Source organism: Macrobrachium rosenbergii, chromosome 25, assembly GCF_040412425.1.
Source record: "Macrobrachium rosenbergii isolate ZJJX-2024 chromosome 25, ASM4041242v1, whole genome shotgun sequence".
NCBI classification, from domain to species: Eukaryota; Metazoa; Arthropoda; class Malacostraca; order Decapoda; family Palaemonidae; genus Macrobrachium; species Macrobrachium rosenbergii.
Genome location: NC_089765.1, coordinates 17,178,821 through 17,203,398, shown reverse-complemented (window position 1 = coordinate 17,203,398; position 24,578 = coordinate 17,178,821). Strand labels below are relative to the sequence as shown.

The window sequence follows — 24,578 nt, the reverse complement described above, 5'->3', positions numbered from 1 at the left end:
CTCCCAACGAGGAACTATATATATGTACATACGTACGCTTATGACGGCATATGCATAACTGTGTCGTAATGCATGCATACATTCATGCCAGAAGGTACGTACCCATATAATTGTTGGGCTCTCCTGTGGCCCAGTTGTCATAGGCAAAAGGACTGCCATCCACCCACTGGAAACCCGAGTCTTCAAGGGCTCTTCCGCCCACCCAGATAAAATCGTCTGATAACTGGCTCAGCTGAAAAAAATGGCCGATATATATATTTTAATTTTATGGCAGTTGTATCATTAGTCTGGTTTTCTAATGGTAAATTTCTCCTTGGTTATAAAGTTGGACATAAGCAGGGAGGTTAATGGAAATGAAAATATACCAAACTACGGGTATTAATGAGGTTAGGAAGTATCAGGAAAACTGAATTATTACAGTAAAGAGTTCACACAAGACTGCCTTTGCCTCTATATTCTTAAGGTTATATTAAAAGTTCCCTTTGCCTCTTAAGAATATATTAAAAGATCCCTTTGCCTATGAAGAGTATAATAAAAGATCCCATTGCCTCCATATTCTTAGGATTATATCAAAAGGTTCAGATCGTGTCTGAATAGCTCTTTTGTTCTTGGAAACAGGAAACAATGATACACAGATACTAATCGTCCCAAAACTAAAAAATATAAGAGAAATCAATAAACTGATTTTGTCCTTGAAACATAGAAATAAAAATAACAGTTCATTTCATACATTCTTTTTGTAACTGTGTACCCATACAATGCACTGGCTATCTTCTTATAATCGCTTTTATTTCATGATTGCTCTGAAACTGCAATGGCAGGCTAACCAGCTTTCAAGATAAAAAAAGAGACAATAATTACCATAGACTCAATAAAGAAGTTCTCGTCAACGTCAGCGATCGAAGACAGGTGGGAGCCTTCTTCCAGGCACAGGGCGACTGACTTGTCCCAGGACTGAGGGTCCTCGTCAGTTTGGGACACGAATTTGTAACAGTTGTCATTGTAGAGGTACCAGTCACCCTCTCCGTCGGTGCATTTCGCTGCCGGCTCGAATGTTGGTGGAGATAGTGTCGTGATAACCGTTCCTTTGGTTAGGTAAAAGGAGGCATTGTTGTAGTTCATCCTGAAGTTATTCATTCATTCTTTCATTCATTCATTCATTCGTTCATTCATTCACTCAATCATTAATTCATTCACTATTTTTTTTCATTCAGTTCTGTTCTAACTCATTCATTCATTCAGGTCTGTTCTAATTCATTCATTCATTCATTCATTCATGCAGGTCTGTTCTAATTCATTCATTCATTCATTCAGGTCTGTTCTAATTCATTCATTCATTCATTCAGGTCTGTTCTAGCTCATTCATTCATTCAGGTCTGTTCTAGCTCATTCATTCAGGTCTGTTCTAACTCATTCATTCATTCAGGTCTGTCCTAACTCATTCATTCACTCATTCATTCATGTCTGTTCTAATTCATTCATTCATTCATTCATTCATTCATTCATTCATTCATTCAGGTGTGTTCTAGTTCATTAATACATTCATTCATTCAGGTCTGTTCTAACTCATTCATTCATTCACTTGTTCAGGTCTGTTCTAATTCATTCATACATTCACTCACTCATTAGTTAATTAATTCAATGAATCATTTACTCACTCATTCTTTCATTCACTCATTCATTCATTATTGAATTCTTTTATTCATTCACATCACTCGCTCATTCATTCATTCATTTATTCAGTCACTCATTCATTTTAGCCTATTCATAAATGTATAAAATAAATATATTTCTACTCATTTGTTTAGTGATGAGTTAACTCTCATTTGTTATTTTCATTTTAGATTCGATCAAAAATATTTTATGCTCTGTCCATTCACAATCTTCATTTATAAATTTAGTTTATGAAGAAAGTTTACTTCCTTCAGGATTCTTGCATTTTTTTTGTTTTATAAATGAGTGTTAAATTCTTTGTCAACAGAGCATGAAAAATAATAAGGAGGGTGGTATAATGGTAAAGAATTTCGAAAATAATATTTAGAATGTGTTATACACATTGTAAATGCGGTACAAAGGTTGAAAATCCGCTGGAGCAAATAAATGAATAAATAAAAAGACACGTCAATTAAAGAGAATTCCAGTCAAGAATTTGAAAGGAGCCTCCAAATCCCATTATTCCCTCGCTCCAGAGAAACACCTTTAAACGAAGAATGAACATCTTCACTTACCCTCCTTTCCCTCGCATATAAATGGGAGATGCGTTTCACACACAGTGCAAGAGAGTGACACGTCGTAACGATAAGCCGAGGCACAGTTTTCATGCTCGTGCATTTCAGGCTGGCCCGACGCCCAGTGGAGGAAGTCGAGGGAGGAACCGTCTGTCCAGTGTTTGTCTGCGGGGATTTTCATAATCTGTCAGTCAAATTCGTTTTAGAAATGGCTCTAGAACTGTAACAAAAACAAATTAACAAAAGTTAACGTTTCTGGGATATTTGTAAAGTAAATCTGAGTAAGATTTGGACGGTTTTCAGGTACGTTGAAAGCCTTTGGAAAGTGTTAAGATAAAGTGAAAGCCTTTGGAAAGTGTTAAGATAAATTGAATGCCTTTCGAACATGTTGAGATAGACAGAAAGCCTTTGGAAAGTGTTAAGATAAATTGAAAGCCTTTGGAAAGTGTTAAGATAAATTGAAAGCCTTTGGAAAGTGCTAAGATAAATTGAATGCCTTTCGAACGTGTTGAGATAGACAGAAAGCCTTTGGAAAGTGTTAAGATAAATTGAAAGCCTTTGGAAAGTGTTAAGATAAATTGAAAGCCTTCGGAAGGTGTTAATATAAATTGAAAGCCTCTGGAAAGTGTCAAGGTAAATTCAAAGCCTTTGGAAAGTGTTAAGATAAATTGAAAGCATTTAGAAGTGTTAAGATAAATTGAAACCATTGGAAGTGTTAAGAAAAATTGAAAACCTTTGGAAAATGTTGAGGTAAACTGAAAGCCTTTGCAAATCTTACAATAAACTGAAAGCCTTTGGAAAGAGTCAATATGAAACCCTTGGGAAAGTGTTAAGATGAATTGAAAGCCTGTGTAAAGTGTTAGTATACCTTTTAAACCTGTGGAAAGTGTTGAAATAAATTGAAAGCCTTTGGAAAGCGTTAAGATAAATTGAAAGCCTTTGCAAAATGTTAAGATAAGTTGAAACCCTTTGCAAAGTGTTTAAATGAATTGAAAGCCTTTGGAAAATGTCAAGATAACCTGGAATCCTTTGGAAAGTGCTAAGACAAATTGAAAACCATTTTTTTTACCTGCTAATGTGTCTAGTTGAAGCCCGACCCAAAGGTTATCGTAAGTAAGGTCATACATGTACCACAGTGTTCTGCGAAGAAAGAAATTGAGTAAACATCCGAGTATTGATTCTTATGATGCTTTTTGTCAGTTGTCTGGACAGTTAAACAGAAAATGTCAGTATAAAAAGACCCATTGATTGCTTGTGAAGTGAAGTCATAAGTCAAGATAGTAAGCTCTGTAGATTGATATTAGTGAACTACATACAAAGAAAGGATGCACTGACAAGATTCTTTCGGCAACTGACATTTCGAATGTTGTGACTCTTAAATTGATGAGTACAAATGCGAATTAAATTGATTACAAATGCGAACCTGGGATAACTTCAGGTAAAAAACAAATTCTTTAAAATTCTTCATATCCCACACTTTTATTCGCATAAGAGTAAAGTTCCTCTAGTTATTTGACTTAAAAGTTATCACGGTTGTTATTTTACTCAAGAAAAAAACTCCCTCCCTTACTGCTGTAGGAAAGACTCTTCCTCTTGACTGTTGATGCTTGCCAGGTGAGCGCCGTAGGCTTGACAAACTTGTTCTGCCTCAGTCCAGGTGTGAGTTTCCGTGAGTACCTGTGGATAATTTTGATAATGAAGCAAGTTTTGGTTAAAGCACAAAACGAAATTCTGATTTTCATTTCGTCAGATTCGAGTTGGATCAAGCTGCCCGCTCCAACGGCCATTGGTGTATGTTGCAAAGGGCGTCCACTACTCTTTCTTAAATGGGAATTCCTGCATAAAACTGGCAATGGTTTAACGAGTGATTACGTTAAGTCTTGCTACGGAATAAACTTCCTTACTGCATACGTATTAGGGGATATTTAGGTATGCCTCAAGGAAGTAAAACAGTAGCGTTGAACTCCAAAAACTACTATTTTCGGCATCACCATATTTTATTATGGAATTAACTGGCAAAAAATGTATTCCAGATACCACTTTTATATGTTGTCCATGTCGTCCAGAATCTGGAGTAAATTAAACTTTTCATTTGCAGATATTAGATAGGTATAAGAATTTCTGCATTGCTTTTAACGTAGGTTAAAAATGATTAGATTCTCGCCACTAGCATTTGAAAGAGTCCAAGTGAAATTTGATTTAAAATTGTGAAAGTACTTTTTTCTTTACCTTGTAACAATGTCCACCAAAATGATCCCAGTTTTCCAGGCAGTTTGTGCCGTGAGTTGGAGTGGGTTCGGGTGGAAGAGTTGTGTAACCCTGGCGATCATACTCACCTGTTCAGTGAAATGTAAAATAGATGGTTTTATTAATATGCCATTAAGGAAAATGTTATTTTGTATGTACTGAGGTACAGCAATGCATTTTCGTGTAATATTTTTTTGTACTTCCACAATTGTCCCGTGGATGAAGAAAATGAGAGATCTATACGTGGAAATAAAAGACAGATACCAGTGAAGAAAATAAGAGATCTTCACGTGGAAACAAAAGACAGATACCAGTGAAGAAAATAAAGAGTTCTACGCGTGGAAATAAAAGACAGATACCAGTGAAGAAAATGAGAGATCTATACGTGGAAATAAAAGAGGTACCAGTGAAGAAAATAAGAGATCTTCACGTGGAAATAAAAGACAGATACCAGTGAAGAAAATAAGAGATCTTCACGTGGAAATAAAAGACAGATGCCAGTGAAGAAAATAAGAGATATTTACGTGGAAATAAAAGACAGATACCATCACCCTGAAGATTTGTTTGTAATAAAACACGAAAAAAAACTATTTTATCAATATGCCATTAAGGACAATATTATTTTGTTTGTATGTACTGAGGCAAAGCAACTCATTTTCTTAGAATATTTTTTGTGCTTCTGCAATTGTCCCGTGGACGAAGAAAATAAGAGATACTCACTTGACAATAAAAGAAAGAATTACTAAGACCCTGAAGATTTCTTTGTAATAAAGCCGAAAGTCTTCGTCTCTCCTTTTACTTTCATGTGAGGATTTCTTATCATCTCAGAATAATTTTCGTTATTACGGTAATGATAGAATGAATAATACATAACAATAATTTTATAACTCTGAGCTCAGGCAGAAACGGTTATTTAATCTTAATCTACTTACAAATAAAATTGAGTTCTTTTTCACACGCATGCACCTTGTACAACCCCACTACACCTGCGGTGCCTTCCATTAAGACGCAGTCACCTTCTCCCAGATCTGGAAAAATGAACATTTATATACAACATAATTATTATTTTGATCAGTATAGGTTTGACGCTGTTAGAAAAAGCCTGGCCTACTGATTAACGAGGTACCAGAATGTCAATTCATCAAGTTAAAACCTTAGAAGAAGAAGAATGTAGAATTTAGGCCACGGGACAAGCGCTGTGGCCTGTGAGGTCCTTCAGCGCTGAAACGGAAACTGACAGTAAGGAGGTTTGAAGGGCGTAACAGGAGGAAAACCTCAAAGCAGTTGTGTTGGAGAGGGTGGAAAGTCAGGTGGAAGAAAGAGAATATGAACTGTGATACAGTTAAAGGAATGGAAGAGTTTGCAGCTAGGGGCCGAAGGGAAGCTGCAAAGAACCTTAAGTAGTGCCTACAGTGCACCACGTGAGGTGCGCTGACGGCACTACCCCCCTACGAGGAAATACAACTGAGAGACATGCCAATCATTTCTGTCACATAAATGATGGCTGGTGAATCGTGTAGTCATTATAACAACAAAATAGAGCAGGTGGTTTGTCTGATACCCAGAATTTAGTAGTTTGATGATCATAGGCAGTTTAGTGGTTTATGTGCGTGGTATGACAGAAGCTAATCAGTTAAGTCTTTAGATATATTAGAAATGAACCTCATGCCTCCATTGACGGACCACTTACTAAGGAAATCACTCTCTATGACATTAAGAGAGAACAGTAATCTTTATTGAATGGGAACGAAACAATGCTTTCTCTTTGGCAAAGAGCAGAGAAAACGACTAAATTATACAGAAGGACAATAATATTAATGTCTAAAATTTTCATATGCAATTTACTAAGTTTGTGGCAAAATGCGTTTTACCTCACATTTTCAAAAAATGTCCTCAAAATCAAGTGTATATATGACATTAATATTAATTAAAGCTATAAAGACTTGATATCTTCAAGTGAATTGGAAGATATTGAGGTCAAATATGTATGTGCGTCTTGACAGCTAGATTTAAAAAAAAAAGTATTTTCCTTTCACCAAACTTGATAACAATATATACTTATATATTTATAGTTGTAAACGGTGCAAGGAATTCCGAAAAATCGAGAGACACATCATTCACTTTAAAATCTGGAAAAAGAACATTGAATTTTATTATACTTGTAAAAAAAAGCTGAAAGAGATCATTAAACAACTTTACTTGGTTCCGAAGAATCCCAAGGAAGATAAGTGACAACCTTCCCATCGTCGAAAATGAACTCGAACGATTCGTCCGAATACTTGTGAACTTTGACGTCAGTCCACGCGTCGAAGCCGTAGTCACCGAAGCTGGAGGAAAAGAACGCACCCTCCTGTCTGAAAGGACAGATAAATACACAGACTTATTTTGGAAGTAATGGCTGAGACATAGAATTTTTTCCTGTCTCTAAATTCTAAGGAATGCCAGCACAAACAATATAGTCCTTGTTAAATAAGTCCGTGATTCCCTAAGAGTGCATCCACACTGCAGTGAAACATGTCGTCAACACGTGGTTAACTTATCGCACACAAATCACAAACATGTTGAATACAAGTCAGCAACATTTGGGTAGTTTCAACCATTGCTTCATATGACTACCTTGTTTTTACCAAAGGTTTGTTTGCCGCTCCTAGTGGTTGACTTGTTTTCAACATGTCTGTGATATGTATGTGATAAGTTGCCTACGGATGTTTATGACATGTCTGACTGCAGTGTAGACGCACCCTAATGTCTACTGTATGGCTTTCTCTATTTTTGGTCGTTGACTTATTTTTAACATGTTTGTGATTTGTATGCAATATGTTGCCAACAAGTGTTTCTGACAAGTTTTTCTGCAGTGTGGACACGCTCTAAGGTCTACCATATGATGTTTCAAAGGTGAATAAGTGAGTCTATGTACGTTTAACCTTAAAAAAATCAAATTATTTCAAACTTACTCGTCTTCAATCCTCAACAAATTGGAGTACTCCCTGTCACAAGCATTCTTAGCCTCATCCCATGATAACATTGTATTTGAAATGCTGTAGCAGGAACCTTTGTAGTACAAGTCACCCTGAGGAGTATAAAATAATAAAAAATGGAAGAAATACACTTTTTTGTTGTTAGTGAATCTGCTTTAACTTTGCCAAGTCTTAATGCATAAACTCAGTTTTATTTAATGCAGTTGTGATTGGGGGCTGAAATGAAGATTGACCTTACATAGTCTTCAAGGAATTCAACAGTATTCAGACTTCCTTTTACAAGATATTTGCAACAGATATACTAGATAGTTAGATGTAACCCCTCAAGCAAGGTTATATTTGTATCTACAAGTCTACAGTCTACAGATTGTTAAACAGGATTATATTTGTATCTAGAAGTCTACAGTCTACAGATAGTTAAAGAGGATTATATTTGTATCTACAAGTCTACATCTACAGATAGTTAAACAGGATTATGTTTGTATCTACAAGTCTACAATCTACAGATAGTTAAAGAGGATTATGTTGGTATTTACAAGTCTACAATCTACATATAGTTAAACAGGATTATATTTGTATTTACAAGTCTACAGTCTACAGATAGTTAAACAGGATTATATTTTTATCTACAAGTGTACAGTCTAGAGATATTTAAACAGGATTATATATACAAGTCTACAATCTACAGATAGTTAAACAGGATTATATTTGTATCTGCAAGTCTACAGTCTACAGACAGTTAAACAAGATTATATATATATCTACAAGTCTACAGATAGTTAAACAGGATTATATTTGTATCTAGAACTACAGATAGTTAAACAGGATTATATTTGTACCTACAAGTCTACAGTTCACAGACAGTTAAACAAGATTATATTTGTATCTACAAGTCTACAGATAGTTAAACAGGATTATATTTGTATCTACAAGTCTACAATCTACAGACAGTTAAACAGGATTATATTTGAATCTACAGACCTACAACCTAACCTCCTGCACCTGAATGGTTTTTAACTTAGACGATACTCACAGCATTGCATCCAGACTCATCTGGTGTGATGTCCTTAGCCTCTGGAGGCTTGCTGCAGATCACTGCTGTATCAGACTCACCAGCACTAGAGCAGTCTCGGGGTTCCCATTTTCCATCAAACAGAATTGCTGCGCACCTTGGAAGGTTGAATTCTGGAGAGTATATTTTCAGTGGTAAATATAGAACGATGCAGATAGTATGGTTAGGTTTTGTAGAAGGGCATTGCTATACAGATTGTGAAATGGCTATGTTTAGCAGGAGGAAATTGCTATACAGATTTTTAAATGGCTATGTTTTGTAGAAGGGCATTGCTCTACAGATTGTGAAATGGTTATATTTTGTAGGAGGAAATTGCTATACAGATTGTGAAATAGCTGTATTTTGTAGGAGGAAATTGATATACAGATTGTGAAATGGCAATATTTTGTAGAAGGAAATTGCTATACAGATGTGAAATAGCTGTTTTGTAGAAGGGCATTGCTCTACAGATTTTTGAAAATATATATTTTGTAGAATAACAATGCTATAGATATTGTGAAATGGCTATATTTTGTAGAAGGAAATTGCTATGCAGATTGTGAGATGGTTATATTTTGCAGAAGGACACTGCTCTACAGATTGTGAATGGCTCTATTTTGTAGAAGGACATTGTTATACAGATTGTGAATGGCTTTATTTTGTAGAGGACCATTACTCTACAGACTGAGAGATGTTTATTTTGGCCGAACAAACAATATTGTATGCATAGTCCGTAATATAGATAGGTTATATCAAATGCATTAATTTTGTTTGTTGTTCAGGACTACAAGTATATATATATACATATAATGTGGTTATTCAATATCTAAACGTTTTGCATTGAAGGAATGTTTCCTTTTTATTTATTGTGAATACGGTATGAAAAACATGATATGGTATCTTGATTTAAACCAAATACCAAACGGGGTGCTTCTTTCTGTACAAGAGAAAGCTACAAAACTACATGACTTGGCATTAAAGAATCTCAAGATTTGCACTCACACGCATTCCCAAAGACGCGTAAATTAAAGAGGAAAAAACTGAATAAAGGTTGTTTTAAATTGAACACTTACGATCACTCAGCAACTGATTCCAGTTCGAGTACACGAAGTTGCTTCCATCTGCACAAACGAATGATTCCGGCTGGTCGACGTCATTGATTCCAATCCAGGCTCCATCGACCCCACCTGAAGATGAAGTGAAAATGTTCGTCACATTGATAAACATTATGGGTTAGTGCCCGCAGTGCACCTCACGTGGTGCACTGTAGGCATTACTCAAGGGTATTTGCAGTGTCCCTTCGATCCCTAGCGACAACCTCTCTCATTAATTTTACTGTACCTCCGTTCGTATTCTTTTTCTTCCGTCTGACTTTCCACCCTCTCTAAAAATTGTTCCTTTTCAAATTCCCTTTCAGCGCTGAACGACCTCGTGGGTCCCAGTACTTGGCCTTTGGCCTAAATTCTATATTGTGTTCCAGAATCGTTTATGTGGCTTCTACACATGATTTCCATTTTTCATCGGCAGGTATCAGAGTTTTATTTTAAGGCTGGGTTATCATTATCTAAGTCATTTCACCGTGTTTTAATTTATTGGAATACATTTGCTGTTATTTAAAAATTCAGATCGGAGAAACTCGATAGCAATTATTTATAAAAATTGAAATTTTTTTGCAATACTTATAGAATACAGTTTTTCACATTTCAAGGAGTCTTCATCATAATATAGTGATGTCTGGAGGAATGAACATTTTCTTACGTAATGTATCACAAAGATCTAGTTTGTGTAAAACCAAGAATTAAATTTACAACTGATAAAAAGACACATTAATGTCTGTAAGGAAAACTGAAATTTAGAGAAAAACATTGAACATTAAATTAATTATCTTCGTATATGTCATTACTGTGTGGAATGATAAATGCCTTTTTTATTGTTATTGATAAATCAGAGTTATTTTACTTGACCTTTAGTTTTAATACATATTTTCTTATTTTTCTTTCCATGTAAAAAAGTATGACGTCATTTCATAGGTTAAAGATCGCTTAATGTAAAACCAGTATAATAATAATAATAATAATGATAATAATAATAATAATAATAATAATAATAAAATTAATAATAATAATAATAATAATAATAATAATAATAATAATAATAATAATAATAATTCCTTGTTTCCTATACTCACTTGGAAGAATTGAAACAAAGATCCCTTTATGCAAAACCAGAATAATAATAATAATAATAATAATAATAATAATAATAATAATAATAATAATAATAATAATAATAATAATAATAATAATAATAATAATAATAATAATGCCTTGTTTCTTATGCTTACCTTGACATCATTTCTTAGGTCACTTCAGAATAATAATAATAATTAATAATAATAATAATAATAATAATAATAATAATAATAATAATAATAATAATAATAATAATAATAATGCCTTGTCTCCTATGCTTACTTTGACATCATTTTAGGTCACTTAATAAAAATAATAATAATAATAATAATAATAATAATAATAATAATAATAATAATAATAATAATAATAATAATAATAACATTTCGTTAAAGGGAATGACAGCACCAGTGGAATTGGTTTTATATATACGATCCTCTCAATTCTTCAATGCTGCCATTCTCTTTAACAAAACATGCTGGAGAGAGGGGGTCTGCTACCTTCAAATAATAATAATAATAATAATAATAATAATAATAATAATAATAATAATAATAATAATAATAATAATAATAATAATGGTGCCTTGTCTCCTACACTCACTTGGAAGAATTGAAACCAAGAAATCGTTCTCTTCAGTAGAGTGGACAGGGGCTATCTGACCCCCCAGGTCCTTGCAGTGGGACTCTGAGTCATAGTAGTTGCCCTTCCCTTGACCGGCAAAGTAGCAGATCTCCCCGAATAGCTGCCATCCTACCTCACATCCTAAGTAGTGTTCTGGAGGAACCGAATCAGTTAGTAGTAGTTAGGGAGGATGAAGTGCTGGATAAAACGGTATTTTAGGAATGCACTTGATATACGATTTTTGGTTTTCTGTAAAAGAAAGCTATCGTGCCGGCTTGTCCGTCCGTCCGGCCGTGTTAAAGGTGTTAATATTATTATATAAAAGTGTTAATGTTATTAGCGTAAGTGTTAGAAGTGTTGAGATTATTAGCATAAAAGTGTTAAATGTGTTAATATTATTACTATAAGAGTGTTAAAAGTGTTAATATTATTATATATTAAGTGTTAAGTGTTAATATTATTAGCATAAGTGTTAGGAGTGTTAAGATTATTAGCGTAAAAGTGTTGATATTATTAGCATAAAAGTGTTAAAATTCTTAGCATAAGTGGTAAAAATGTTAATATTATTGGCTTGAAAATGTTAAAAGTGTTAACATTGTATATGACTGTTAAAAGTAATAAAATTATATATTAGTAAAACCATGTTAAAATTCTTGGCATAAAAGTGTTAAAATTATTAGCATAAAAATGTCAAGGTTATTAGCATAAAAGCGTTAAGATTATTAGCACAAAAATGTTAAGATTATTAGCATAAAAGTGTTAAAATTATTAGCATAAAAATGTCAATGTTATTAGCATAAAAGTGTCAAGATTATTAACATAGAAGTGTTAACATTATTACCACAAAATGCCAAGATTACTAGCATAAAAGTGTTGGATTATCAGCATAAAAATATCAAGATTATTAGCATAAAACTATTAAAAGTGCCAATATTATTAGCATCAAATTGTTGAAAGTTAACATACATCATTAGCACAACCAACATGTACATACTCGGAAGATATTGACACCCAAAGTTCCTAGTCTCAGTGCAAGCGAGGTTGTTCCATTTGCCGTGGGTATCGAGATAAGGCGCGTCTATCATTTCGGTACATAATTCCCAGTCCATATTGTTCGGCTCCCCGTCGTTCCAGTTCGTGAAAGGGTAGCTGGAACCGTCGTCCCAGGTCCACGTCTTGGAGTTGGTGTCGTAAGTGTAGCCGTTCCAGACACCCTGGGAAGTCTGGGTAAACAAGTCTGCAAGCGAGGAGGCCAGGAAACGTGAATATTGATTTAGGTTATGATAATTTGACTTCATTAAGCTGAGCAATGGGGCACTTTCAGCCATTCAGTGTTTGGGAAGTTTGAAAGAGGGAGTTGGACAGCTAGATGGAAGAAGGGATTGGGAACGGAGGTGAAGTAAAAGGCTACGAAGTTCAGCTAGGGACTGAAGGTACGCTTCAGATAACCTTTAGTACTGCCTACAGTAAACAACGTGCGGCGCACTGACGGCGCTATCCTCCTACGGGGAGGCAGGAATGCTGATGTATGTTGATATATCCTAAAGTAAGGTGATGGATGCTGGAGATAAAGCAGTCATTAAGAAAATCATTGGAGGCAATAGTTGCTAGATAGCTTGCTTAAAAGAACTGAAGAAGGAAACAACATGAAGTTTTAATCATTAATACTTGATGAATATCAATTGCATACTTTTTTCCCAATAGAAGTGGCTTTTCGGTAAAATTTCTGCCACAATAATTATGGTTTTCACTGAATGTTTTAAAAGTCAGTGAAGCTAACAGCTGATCCTGACGTCTAAACAGTGAGTTCCATTATTGTATTGATCTTATATTTATTCAAACAACAGAAATTACCTGTAAAGTAATTGTTTTCCATCATACTTGATATGGTGGCTAAGGAAAGCTAACAGCTGATCCTGACAGCTAAATAGGGAGTTCCTTTATTATATATATTTTATATTTATTCAAACCAACTTCTGGTGAGGCATATACTTACCTGCAAAGTAATTGTTTTCCCTCAGACTTGCTATGGTGACCAGATCAGCATTTGCGTTGAACTCTTTGCACTTCTGCCGGGCCGCGTCATTTGCAATGACCTCTTCGCTTCTGTAGTAACATTTCTCGTTCCAGAAATTCCAGCCAGTGGGGCAAACCTCTGGAATAGTGAGAGGTTTGGTTCCAGGATGCTCTGATAAGCTCGTTTACGTAGGGAACACGGTGAAAGGTAATAGGGGTGGTATTAAATGAATATTTAGTTTCTTCTTTACTGGAAATAATCATGTGGAAGTGCAGTTAAATTTAGTTAATTTTATGTTAGTTTTATTCATGGCCTACGCATCCATCATCTTCCGCATTAGTGATAGCACCGTTCCATTAGTAAGTAAAACACTTTTTATCTTCAACAGCCAACGGACGAGTCATTGATGGACAAGAGAAAACACAATGGGCCTAGAGAGGGACCCTGGTGAACACCGGTAGTCACATTCTCAAACTGGAACACATCCAGCTTAAAGTGCATATGACTTACTATTCGGACAATAGTCAATATTAATGACACTGTATTTTACATCATTAAGTACTTTACATTAGTAATGTGCTATTATTTATAATATACAGTGTCTTTTATTGAAGGAAAATTCTCTTCTTTCACCTGCAAAGAAGGTAATTATCTGACCAAAAGAGAAGCGTTATTTTTATATCAAACTCCTTGATGAAGCCTTAACATTAGATAGTGATGAGCATTTACATTAAAATGTCAAATAAAAAGAATTGTTAACACTGCAGTACGTGGAAATCTTTACTGCTCAAGTAATTAACACAGCAGTACATGGAAATCTTTACTGCACAAGTAATCCAAACGTAATACGACAGGATGGGATTATATTAATGAATGCCATCTTGCTAATGTCAGTTACATTTAAGTCCCATAGGGCTCCATCTACGAAACTTCGACCATGGTTACTCACCAAGAGTAATTTTGCAGACGTATGCCAAAGTATTACCACATGGCAAGTCGTTCCAGGTTCCTTGTCCATGCCTCATCTAAGGGTGATAGAGAGACCAAGTGGAAAAATCCTTAATATAAAGTGAGACTATGAAATGATATATATGTATCTGAGAACTCTTCGTGGGAATAATAAGTCAATACTCTACTTGAATACTGAACGGGTGTACAAACTACTAAATAGTACTGATAACTCATGACCTCTGACCTCTCCGCAGTGCTCCGACTCTTGGTAATTATCCGGTTGACCTGAGGCCCAGTTTGTATATTGCCCAAATTCAGACCCATCTATCCAGTGCCAGTTACTCCCAGCATCATCGTCGCGAAGTCCAAGCCAGAGGTCCTTGCCCAAAGAATCAGCATTGCCTGTTTAGATGAATTTGAATGTCAGTTGATGAAGGGAAAAATAGATGATACTTCTGGTGTTCGGAGTAAGTTAAAAGTCCAATGGAAAGAAGGTGAAAATGACTGTATTCTTGTTACCTAAACCTTAATTCATTGATTTATTTATTTAAAGTGGTGATCGACGTCGGAAATAAATAGTTTATGTAATCTGTTTATGAAAATAGATTATATAACAGTTATCTAAATCATTCACGTGTAAATTAAGGGATGGATCAATTCATTTATTAATCTGAATGGCGATCGAGCCGGAGATAAATGGTTTATGGTAAGAATTAATAACAATAAGTCATAATAACAGTAATCTTTTATAATTTGTTCACTATATACCGTGTATACATAGGATCTATTAGTACTTTCACACCCTAAATCAATAAAATCTTATAAATTCCTTATTAAATTATGCAAATTGGCTACAAAATTAATATACATTTCAAATAGATCTACCTCCCTTCATGGGCTTATAAATACCACTTGTTTTATATACAACATCCTCCCAAAAACCCGGGAAAGAATATAGTTACCATCTTCATCTAGGCACGTGGAGAGAAGATAATATTTCTCAAGTCATCCAGGCTATGGCACTCCAATAGCAATCCTCACAGGACGACATACAATCTTTCATCTCCATAGCATATTAATAATCACCAATGAGATTTACCAAGACTATTTATAGTGTTATTTGTGCTTTGGAAAATATCCATAAATACAAAAAGGTGAAGATTCTGTTATCACTAAGTCATGATATAAAAATCATAGTAACTTTGAGCTTTGAGCGACAATATCGTGATGTCATCTAACTCAAGAATTTAAATTTGTACAAAGCAAGGACGACAAAATCAAGAAAAAGAACTTTTGTAGGAAAAATGAGAAATGGATAACCTACCTCTCAAGAATTCATTTTCATCAGCGTTTTCGATGGATGCCAAAACACTGCTTAAGTTGGATTCACACGAAGCTTTGGCGTTCTCCCAAGTATCGTCATTTGCCGAGAAGAGATAGCAGTGCCTGTTGAACGAGATCCAACCGGAAGGGCAAATAGCTGTTGAGAGAGAGAGAGGAAACATATAAGGAAAATTCACTAACAAAGAACTGGAAGATTCTTCCCAAAACGATTTGCAAATGGTTAAACTGCTATACAGCTTCCGTAATTAATCATTTTGCATACTCGTTACTTGCTATCATTGCAGTATTTAACTTTATCTTAATTCATTCTATAGCTATGTGGATATCGATTTTATTGTTCTGTGAAGCAAATCAAAATACTGAGATATTTTTAGAACAGTTACATAAGATGTATGGAGCTGTCGTGTTCCAATAATGTTTTATGAATTTAATATTTTGATTAAGTGATGGTATGTATACTTGTTACTTGTTTTCAGTGCAACGTTTAACTTTATCTTAATTCATTGTATAGCAATATAGATATCGATTTAATTTTTGTGCGAAGCAAATCATTGAGCAGTTATGTAAAATATTTTGAGCTGTCATATCCCAATTTTGTTTTGTGAAAGACACCAAACTTTTCATCACAGTAACAAATAATTTGGACTTATTTGGCAATTCTGAAGGCAGGAACTTTTACGAACTTTTGGGGAAGAAACAAAATAAACACTTCTTCCTTTGTCCTTTCTTAATGCCAGAATGCTGACATGATCATTTAAAAAAAAGAGACTGAGAAATTAATTAAGTAGTTTCAGTTCTCAGCCGTAGTGAATGCTAAGAATTTTTTATCTCCATTTTCAAATGTCTTTGTAGAGATTTCACAGCCACATGACAGTACATTTTCTCCATTCAAACCTATAGATGTCTTACATTGGAGATGAACTTCATACCTTTACATTACCACTAAACTTGAATCCTTAAATATCGTGATATTTACTTGGTTGGTTCCAATACGTGAATATTTAAAGGTTTACACTTGTATACTCTTTTGAAATGACAACCTACACTGGAATTAAAGCAGCCATTCATCTGACTCCATTGTGGTTCACCTAAACAATTTTTTTAATAACATCACTTTAAAAAATAAAACAGTTCTGTAACTTACGTTCTGGGGGTACTGGAGGAGTTGGAGGGGAGTAGTTACGTCCTGAAAAATAAAAAAAAAAATAAAAAAATAAAGAAAAGGATGAAGAAGATATTAACTACAAAAAAAGCTACAGCATATCGGAAAAGATTTTCAAAAGTTTTTGATTTTGTTTTATCCAGATAGCTTCATAATCTCGTCCAGATACAGGATGGTTTGGGAGCAAGAGCCCGCGGTGGCATATAGCCAAAACAACAACAAGAACAGCTTTATTAAGTTACTTGTTCAACCTCTGTACTATGGACATGAAGATGCGACGTAAATGAATTCAAACAGTTAATTTATGCAGGTTCACTTCACTTAATTTAATTTTTTCTTATACTTATCGCATCAGGAAAAGAAACCGATTTAAAAAAAAAAAAAAATTAGAGTTAAAATAAATTTATAAGATCTTCATTGAGTTTGGGGCTGAAGTAAAAATGTTTGGTTGCTATTACATTTTTATCTGTTTTCCTATTTATTAATTTATTTTTTCTTTTTTAATAAGCGTGATCTCTTCTTTCTGTATTTCCCTTTACTTCCTCCTACTTCTTCCTAATGAACACCTTAATATTCTTTGGAAGCTTCTTGAATTTCAAGTCAGTGGCCCCCGCGGTGGGTTGTTCCATATGAATAGGTTTCGTCTACTGAACAATGATAACAATAATAATTGTTGTTTTAGTTTAAGGTAGCCTTATGCCAGCACTCGCTTTTGCTCTCGGTTATGGTAATAGGGACCTGAATATGTTAGATGCAAATTTCAAATGAATTTCATACACAAGTCAGCATATTTTTTTTTATAGAATTCCTACAGCTTAAAAGGAAATGGTCGCTGGTATAGTGGTTAGTGTCTTGGAATGCCGCTCAGATGTCATGAGTTCGCGCCTCCACCATGGCGATGAAAAATCACTGGCTCTGTATCATGATCAGTTACTGTCGCGGTGTGGGGTCTGTGGTGGGAGGTTGAAACCAACATATTCTTTGGAAGCTTGAATTTCAAGTCAATGGCCCCGTGGGTTTGTTCCATGTGAATAAACTTCATCTGTGCTGAGTAAAAAAAATAAATAAACAAATCTTTGATTGCCACAATAAAGTAGAGATTTTGAATTCATGTAGATGACTACATCTTTATTTACCTTTTTTCTCGCAGATAAATGCTTGTATTTCAAAGCAGTCGATGTCGTTAAATTTACCACTGTCCACGTACATTTCTGTAACCAAAAAAAATTAATTACATTTTAAAAACTATTATCATTTATTGACATGTTTCAAGTTGAAATAAAAAGCATTCACAGACTTAAGGAAACCTATACAGATAGCTGAATTGCTGTTGTGTTTAAAGATATTTGTGTTTCTCGGGAAAAACAAAATAGTTTGATTGTTCCACTTTGTCAGTGACCAATTCATCCATGAAATGATAGTTTATAGAACTCTGCAGAATTCCAAGATGGATGCATGGTACAAGGACTCTTCCTATTCAGGAAGGTGGTTAAACACTCCTCTTCATTATATATATATATATATATATATATATATATATATATATATATATATATATATATATATATATATATATTATATATATTTTTTTTTCTTTTTTTTTCTTTCACTATAAAATACCAGTTTCAGTTACAGAAAGTTGATCATTTTCAAACTAACATTGCAGATTCATTTTCTTTGGCTAATCCCTTGGTTAATATTAGTGCTTTCATAGTAAAAACTTTTTGACATTCCTCACCAACGTCCCTGGATGCAAAGGTATGCAAATTGACTCATAGGAAACACATGAAAACTGATGCTCACTTTACCCATAGAAAACAAATGAAAGCAGATGCTCACCTGTGCAGAAGCCATCTCCAGACGGCTCGTTGTCAGACCAGTGGAAGAAACCAACGGGTGAATTGTCAGTCCAGTAATTGCCAGTGGCGTACTCGTTTCTCATACCAATCGAAAATCTCTGCTGACTGAATTGCTGGCCTTTGATGTAGTCTGAAATTGGAAGGAAAGCAAAGGAATATTTTATCAAGTTTTTATTGCTGCTGTTTTAAGACAGAGGTTCTCAACTGGTGGTCCATGGTGACATTTTGGGTGGTCCACAGGACGTTCAGTTATTTGGTAATAAAATGGAGATTGGTACATATATTTTTTTTTTTAATTTACTGAAATATCAGTAAAAACAACATTATCCAGATCAATGACTGACCATTCATTTTATTGTATTATTCATATTCAAAAAATGTAATGACAATCTTCAGTTGTGATTCTTGTGCAAGATATATATTTCAGTCCAAAATGTTTATTTATGCTTTAGTTATCGTCACTCAGTAAAAGAAATGGTCCACGATATTTTATTGGGCTGCTGGTCCATGACTGGGAACGAGTTGAGAACCGCTAGCCTGGCAATTCTACAGAATTTGTAGCGAGGTTCTCTCGCTCTCGCTGTCCGCGAGACTTTGAAATTCCAGTAAGAGATCGCTGGACGACTAGAGAGTAGAGACAGTACGTAGTTCCTTTTAGGGATGTGTTGAGTGAAGAGGTTGTTAAGACCCTCGGTGATATAGTGCACTGGATTCCTCTTATTTTGACTTACGTAAGTCTTTACAGAATGTAATCAGGGACTTGTAGACTAAATTATCCTCTTAATTTGTTTTCTGATCGAGAACTTGTTCGTTATTGAAGACAACAGCTCACGCGATATTCGCGAGTACCGCAGATGCTCCATTGGAATATGCTAATTTATGTTTATATGTGCCATTACGTCCCTTCTATTCTGTTTATAAGTCTGTCAGTGACTGATAGGTGACTGGGACCTAATTTAGTGTGATCTGCAATGACAAATAAGTGCTGTGGGAACAGTCTACTCAGTATATGTTAATTTATTTTTACTTGTGCCATCACGTCCCTTCCATTCTGTTAATACGGCTGACTGTGACTGATAGGTGACTGAAACCTTATTTAGTGTGACTTGCCATGACAAATAAATGCATAATCAGGGGAATGTTACGAAGGAGGAAGGTAGGAAGACCTGAAAAGTGTTGGATAGGTAAAATGGAAATATTGGAAAAGAAGGGATTTCACATCCAAGAAGAACGAGAGTTTGCAGCTGAGATGAACAACATTATGTGTAAGGAAGTGCTGCTGATGCGTCTTTTATGTAGGCGTTTGAAGTTGCCTGTACTGGTGGTTGAAACGTTGAACCAGTGATAATCGTGGTTTATTTTCTCTTGGGACATCCTGCTGTAAGGTTAACGCCATGACAAAAATATAACAGTACATAGTGACTGATAGTTCAGTTTTATATACGTCCGTCCAAATGTATTACAGCTGTATTTGTAGATTGTTTGTGGTCTTGTTAGTGATGTGAAAAAGTGACGCGTAGACTTTTGTTTTAGCATGAAACAAAAACCAGCCGTTTATGGAAGTTTGGACGAACTACCTGGATGATTTTGGGGTGGGGGTGGGGATGGTTAAGTTCAATGTCAGTGATGTGAAAAAGTGACGCGTAGACTTTTGTTTTAACATGAAACATAAACCAGCCGTAAGTGGAAGTTTAGACGAACGACCTGGATAACGGAGGGGGCGGGGGTTGTTAAGTCCATTGTCAGTGATGTGAAAAAGTGACGCGTAGACTTTTTTTTAACATGAAACAAAAACCAGCCGTTCATGGAAGTTCGGACGAACTACCTGGATAACTTGGGTATGCGGGTGGGGGTGGGGGCGGTTGCTAAGTTCATTGTCCCACCTTTATGGACATAATTCACAAGAGCTTTCAGAAGTCTACACAAAAAAAAAATAATAAAGGAAAATAGGAAGAGCTGGAGAGACATTCCGCCGAGCGACTCACCCCAAACGAAAGCGTGCTCCTCGAAAGTGGACAGAGATATAAGGTCGACCCCAGATGACTCCATGTATTGGCAGTGCTGCTGGGCAGAGTAGTGGTCCTTCTCCTCGAGGATGAAAGCGTAACACTCTCCAGTTTGGGGGTTCTCGACCCACCCTTCGCCATCACAACCACTAGCTGAAAGGATTTGAGAAAAATACGTGTTTGTTTATATGTGCTTTAGAAGGGGAGGGTGGGGGGACGTATCTACAGCCTCATGCCAGTGGTTACAGAATCGTATTGATGTTTGGGTCGTTTATGTATATATATATATATATATATATATATATATATATATATATATATATATATATATATATATATATATATATATAATGTATATATATATATATATATACATATGTTATATATATGTATATATATATATGTATATGTATGTACATATATATATAAAATATATGTAAATTTTATATATATATATATATATATATATATATATATATATATATATATATATATATACACATATATATGGAAAATTCTTTTTGAAACTTTGGTTTATGACAATACTTATTGAAACTTTGCCTTACGAAAATACCATGTGGCTTATTTGTTTTGGCTGAGTCGCTGAAACAATGATCTAGAAATGTAGGAAACTTCGTAGAAGTTAAACATTTTTATCCTGAAATTATTCTACAGCTGGCACAAGAAATGAACAGTTATAGATCAAGAGAGGAAATATATATAAAAAAATTTATTGTCGCGCGTCTTTGTCCATTTCTATCAGTACCTTAAAAATAGTATATCAATTGAAATTCGGAAGAATACGAGCAAAGTAACATCAAAATTATTTTTTCCCAGTTTGTATATTTGTAAAAGTTTATTCTGTTTGTTTTTTCTTTAGTTTTATCTTTTAATCTTTCGACCTTTATTGTATTTGTAATTGTAATATTGTATATACTTTTACCATATCCGTGTCTCTTGCTCATTTCAGCTGATTTTTTGAAAATGGTACCGGATTTGTACCGAAACGTCAAAAATAAAGAGTTAGAAATGAACTTTGGATGTTCTTCGTTCTGAAATTCATCAGCATCTGTAAAAGCATAAAAAGGGAAATATTAAATGAACTCCCACGCAACGAACTTTGGCCTTACACTAGGTCTACTCACTGTAAGGTGGCAGTGTTGACGTAGGGGCTTCAGTAGGACCAATGGGAGTGTCAGATGCCTGCCTTTCACACCCGAAGGGAATTGTCCGATCACAATACCAGTCATTCCACTTCCCTTCGATGCTGTACATCACGCCGCAGTTCTCGTTCGTTCCTCCGTTTGGTTCCCCTGGTTGAAGGGAGTTAGTCATATGTGTTTCGTAAGTGTCGAATGTGAGAATAGGATTAGTCAAGAACAAGTGGAAGGAATTTTGAAGTAGCTTCCTGGGAGGTTTGATAGATGGTTCTTTTGAATGGGATAGGTTGTTTAGACAAAAGGGTGTTTTATTAATTCCTTTGCTTTTGTTATGCTTCTGTTTTCAGTTCTGGATGATTGTAATTAAGATATTGAATGAAAAGACGGTTTATTAATGTTGGTTCCCGGTGAAAACAAAAGGTTCTATTCGCTGGTTTTCGTAGTAATCCCATGTTCAGTAAATCATTTGGATTTCGTGTACTATTGGCCTTGATAGATATTAAGAAAAAAAAAATTCATTAACTTAAAACTTCTATATAACTGACATTTCAAACTTGTTCATGTTCTGGAAAGATTCTCTCTCGTTTCATACGTCATCATTTATCTCGACAAATGTGATTCTTGAATGAATTGTCATAATCTGTCACTGTTGGTCATCTTACCATCATTCCAGTTGAGAACATCTGCAGATGAACCGTCAGTCCAAACCCAAGTACCTTCCTGCCCTGCATCCGTGAATCCGATGAAGATGTCATTCTTGATGTTAACTGAACAAAAACGTTGTTTATTCAGATAGAGAGGGTTAAGTCTTTGTTACAGGTTGTAGGTGTAACAATGCCTGGTGCTTACGCAATGTATGTTCCTTCTGTATATGATTATTTTTTCCTTTTTTATGAATTTAGAAGTCTTGGTGATAGCTGAGCAATAACATTGTTTATTCAGAGGAAGAGGGTGAAGCCTTTGTCGCAAATTTGAAGTCGAACAGTTATTTGGTGTGTGGTATGTGCACATTCTATGCTTCCTTCTTAATATGATTGTTTTTAATGAATTTACAAGTCTTTGTGTTAGCTTGCACAAAAACACTATATATTCAGACACAGAGGATTCAGGCTTTGTCACAAATTGAAAATGTAACAATTCAGTGTCTGGTACTTACACAACCTATATTTTTTTCTTTAATACATTTTTTATCTGAATTTGCAACCTAGCAACTAAAATATTACTCTCTTAAGTAGATGAAATCTTGGTGATCAGATTCAGAAGCCTGTACATGAACAAAATGAAAGGAAAAATAATAAAAAAAGGATTATAAAAAAAAAAGCTCAGACGATGAACTTACTGTGCACGAAATCCTGCTCAGCCCAAGAGTTGATAGAGACGAGATCCCCCTGATTATCCTGACAATACTGCCGAGCATCCTGCCAGGATTTTTCCTCCTCGCTCAGGTAGTAACACTTGTCCTCATTCATTAGCCAACCATCAGGGCAGTATTTGTCACCTGTAATTAAGCCAGGTGCTCTTACCTTAATGAATGCATGAAAATATCCACATTGACATATTTGATCATTCTAGACTGCACTTTCAGACATTTTTTGTCTTCGTCATATGCCTTTTCGTCTTTGAGTGGTTTTCACTGGAGGATATTAAGATTCTGGTTAACAATAAGTCTTTGGGGATGAGGTTGCTAGACCCACATTTGTAGATTTAATGAATGCTTACTTGGATGATGAATGAGATGTATAGGATCTCCTTGTTTCACCTCGCAGACGTAGTGTCTTGGGACATAACAATCGATCGGCGTCCAAGCGACTGCATCTGTAATAATAATAATAATAATAATAATAATAATAATAATAATAATAATAATCCTCTGAAATCTTAGCAACGTAGCCTTTACGTGATAGCTCTTACTGCACATTCATTCACATGGAAATGAGGACGCCTAGTGCCACATGAGACGCCTACCATGCGATAAAATTATATCAATATGTCGACACCTGTTGTTCTCTATCTTAGCTTGTGAAGCGTAGAATGCCGTTTGGAACTCTGGTATTCCTATAAATCATTCCTTAATCCCAGATACTCACCAGCGGCATGAAAAACGACGCATCTGGCATCTGTCTTAGCGAGGGCGTCTCCCTTGTCCTGGTCGGACATCGAGGTGAAGTTCATGACTGTGTCATCAATCCAGTAGAAGTTGTCGCTGGGTTTACCTGCAGAAGAAGGTTTCAGTTGGGTCTTTCGTTATTATGACGAAGTCTGAGATTATTTGTTTGCTTCATGCGGGAGATTACCCTTGTCAGTCCTCTTTCTTTATTCGATTTATTTGTGACTTGATGAAATTTTGTACGCATATGCTTTCATGCTCGCAACTGCTTGGGCATACCCACATGCACGCTCTGGCAAATGCATATTAACACACACATATAAACAATTTTTATATGACCTCTAAGGGGAGGTTAAAAGCCTTTTTTTAATGTTGAGAGAAAATAAATTTTTGCCTGTGAGTGTCAGAAAAATAGTAGAGTGTATTTATGCTCACTTTTCAACCCAATCCAGAGGTTATCATCAGGTTCCATGTGGCCGTAGATGAAATTGTTTTCGTCTTCTCCCTCAATGATGACCAGGCGAGCTCCCACTTCCTCGCAGGTGGCTTTGGCGTTTTCCCACACCAGGAGGTCGGTGCCCTCGGTGTTGAAATAGTAACAAGATTCGCCAAAAGACTCCCAGCCGTAGACACAAGCCTCTGGGGGAAGGGA

At 35.2% G+C, this 24,578-nt stretch overlaps 1 protein-coding gene across 1 annotated transcript in view; it reads right to left on the bottom strand.

Moving 5' to 3' along the window:
- Positions 1–24,578, bottom strand: part of LOC136852387 (macrophage mannose receptor 1-like) — a 42,911-nt gene that overhangs the window by 11,342 nt on the left and 6,991 nt on the right. Inside the window, exons 9-35 of the mRNA XM_067126978.1 lie at positions 24,362–24,565; positions 23,907–24,032; positions 23,539–23,634; positions 23,159–23,317; positions 22,482–22,586; positions 21,805–21,972; positions 20,639–20,812; positions 18,634–18,783; positions 17,931–18,005; positions 16,777–16,818; positions 15,613–15,768; positions 14,533–14,690; positions 14,287–14,362; positions 13,317–13,475; positions 12,315–12,557; positions 11,300–11,473; positions 9,578–9,691; positions 8,487–8,638; positions 7,430–7,545; positions 6,675–6,829; positions 5,408–5,503; positions 4,458–4,564; positions 3,799–3,905; positions 3,298–3,368; positions 2,229–2,393; positions 862–1,085; positions 103–232 (exon numbers count right to left, since the gene is read on the bottom strand). Of these exons, the coding sequence (XP_066983079.1) occupies positions 103–232; positions 862–1,085; positions 2,229–2,393; positions 3,298–3,368; positions 3,799–3,905; positions 4,458–4,564; positions 5,408–5,503; positions 6,675–6,829; positions 7,430–7,545; positions 8,487–8,638; positions 9,578–9,691; positions 11,300–11,473; positions 12,315–12,557; positions 13,317–13,475; positions 14,287–14,362; positions 14,533–14,690; positions 15,613–15,768; positions 16,777–16,818; positions 17,931–18,005; positions 18,634–18,783; positions 20,639–20,812; positions 21,805–21,972; positions 22,482–22,586; positions 23,159–23,317; positions 23,539–23,634; positions 23,907–24,032; positions 24,362–24,565 (3,702 nt within the window). The remainder of the gene's footprint in view (positions 1–102; positions 233–861; positions 1,086–2,228; positions 2,394–3,297; positions 3,369–3,798; positions 3,906–4,457; positions 4,565–5,407; positions 5,504–6,674; positions 6,830–7,429; positions 7,546–8,486; positions 8,639–9,577; positions 9,692–11,299; positions 11,474–12,314; positions 12,558–13,316; positions 13,476–14,286; positions 14,363–14,532; positions 14,691–15,612; positions 15,769–16,776; positions 16,819–17,930; positions 18,006–18,633; positions 18,784–20,638; positions 20,813–21,804; positions 21,973–22,481; positions 22,587–23,158; positions 23,318–23,538; positions 23,635–23,906; positions 24,033–24,361; positions 24,566–24,578) is intronic.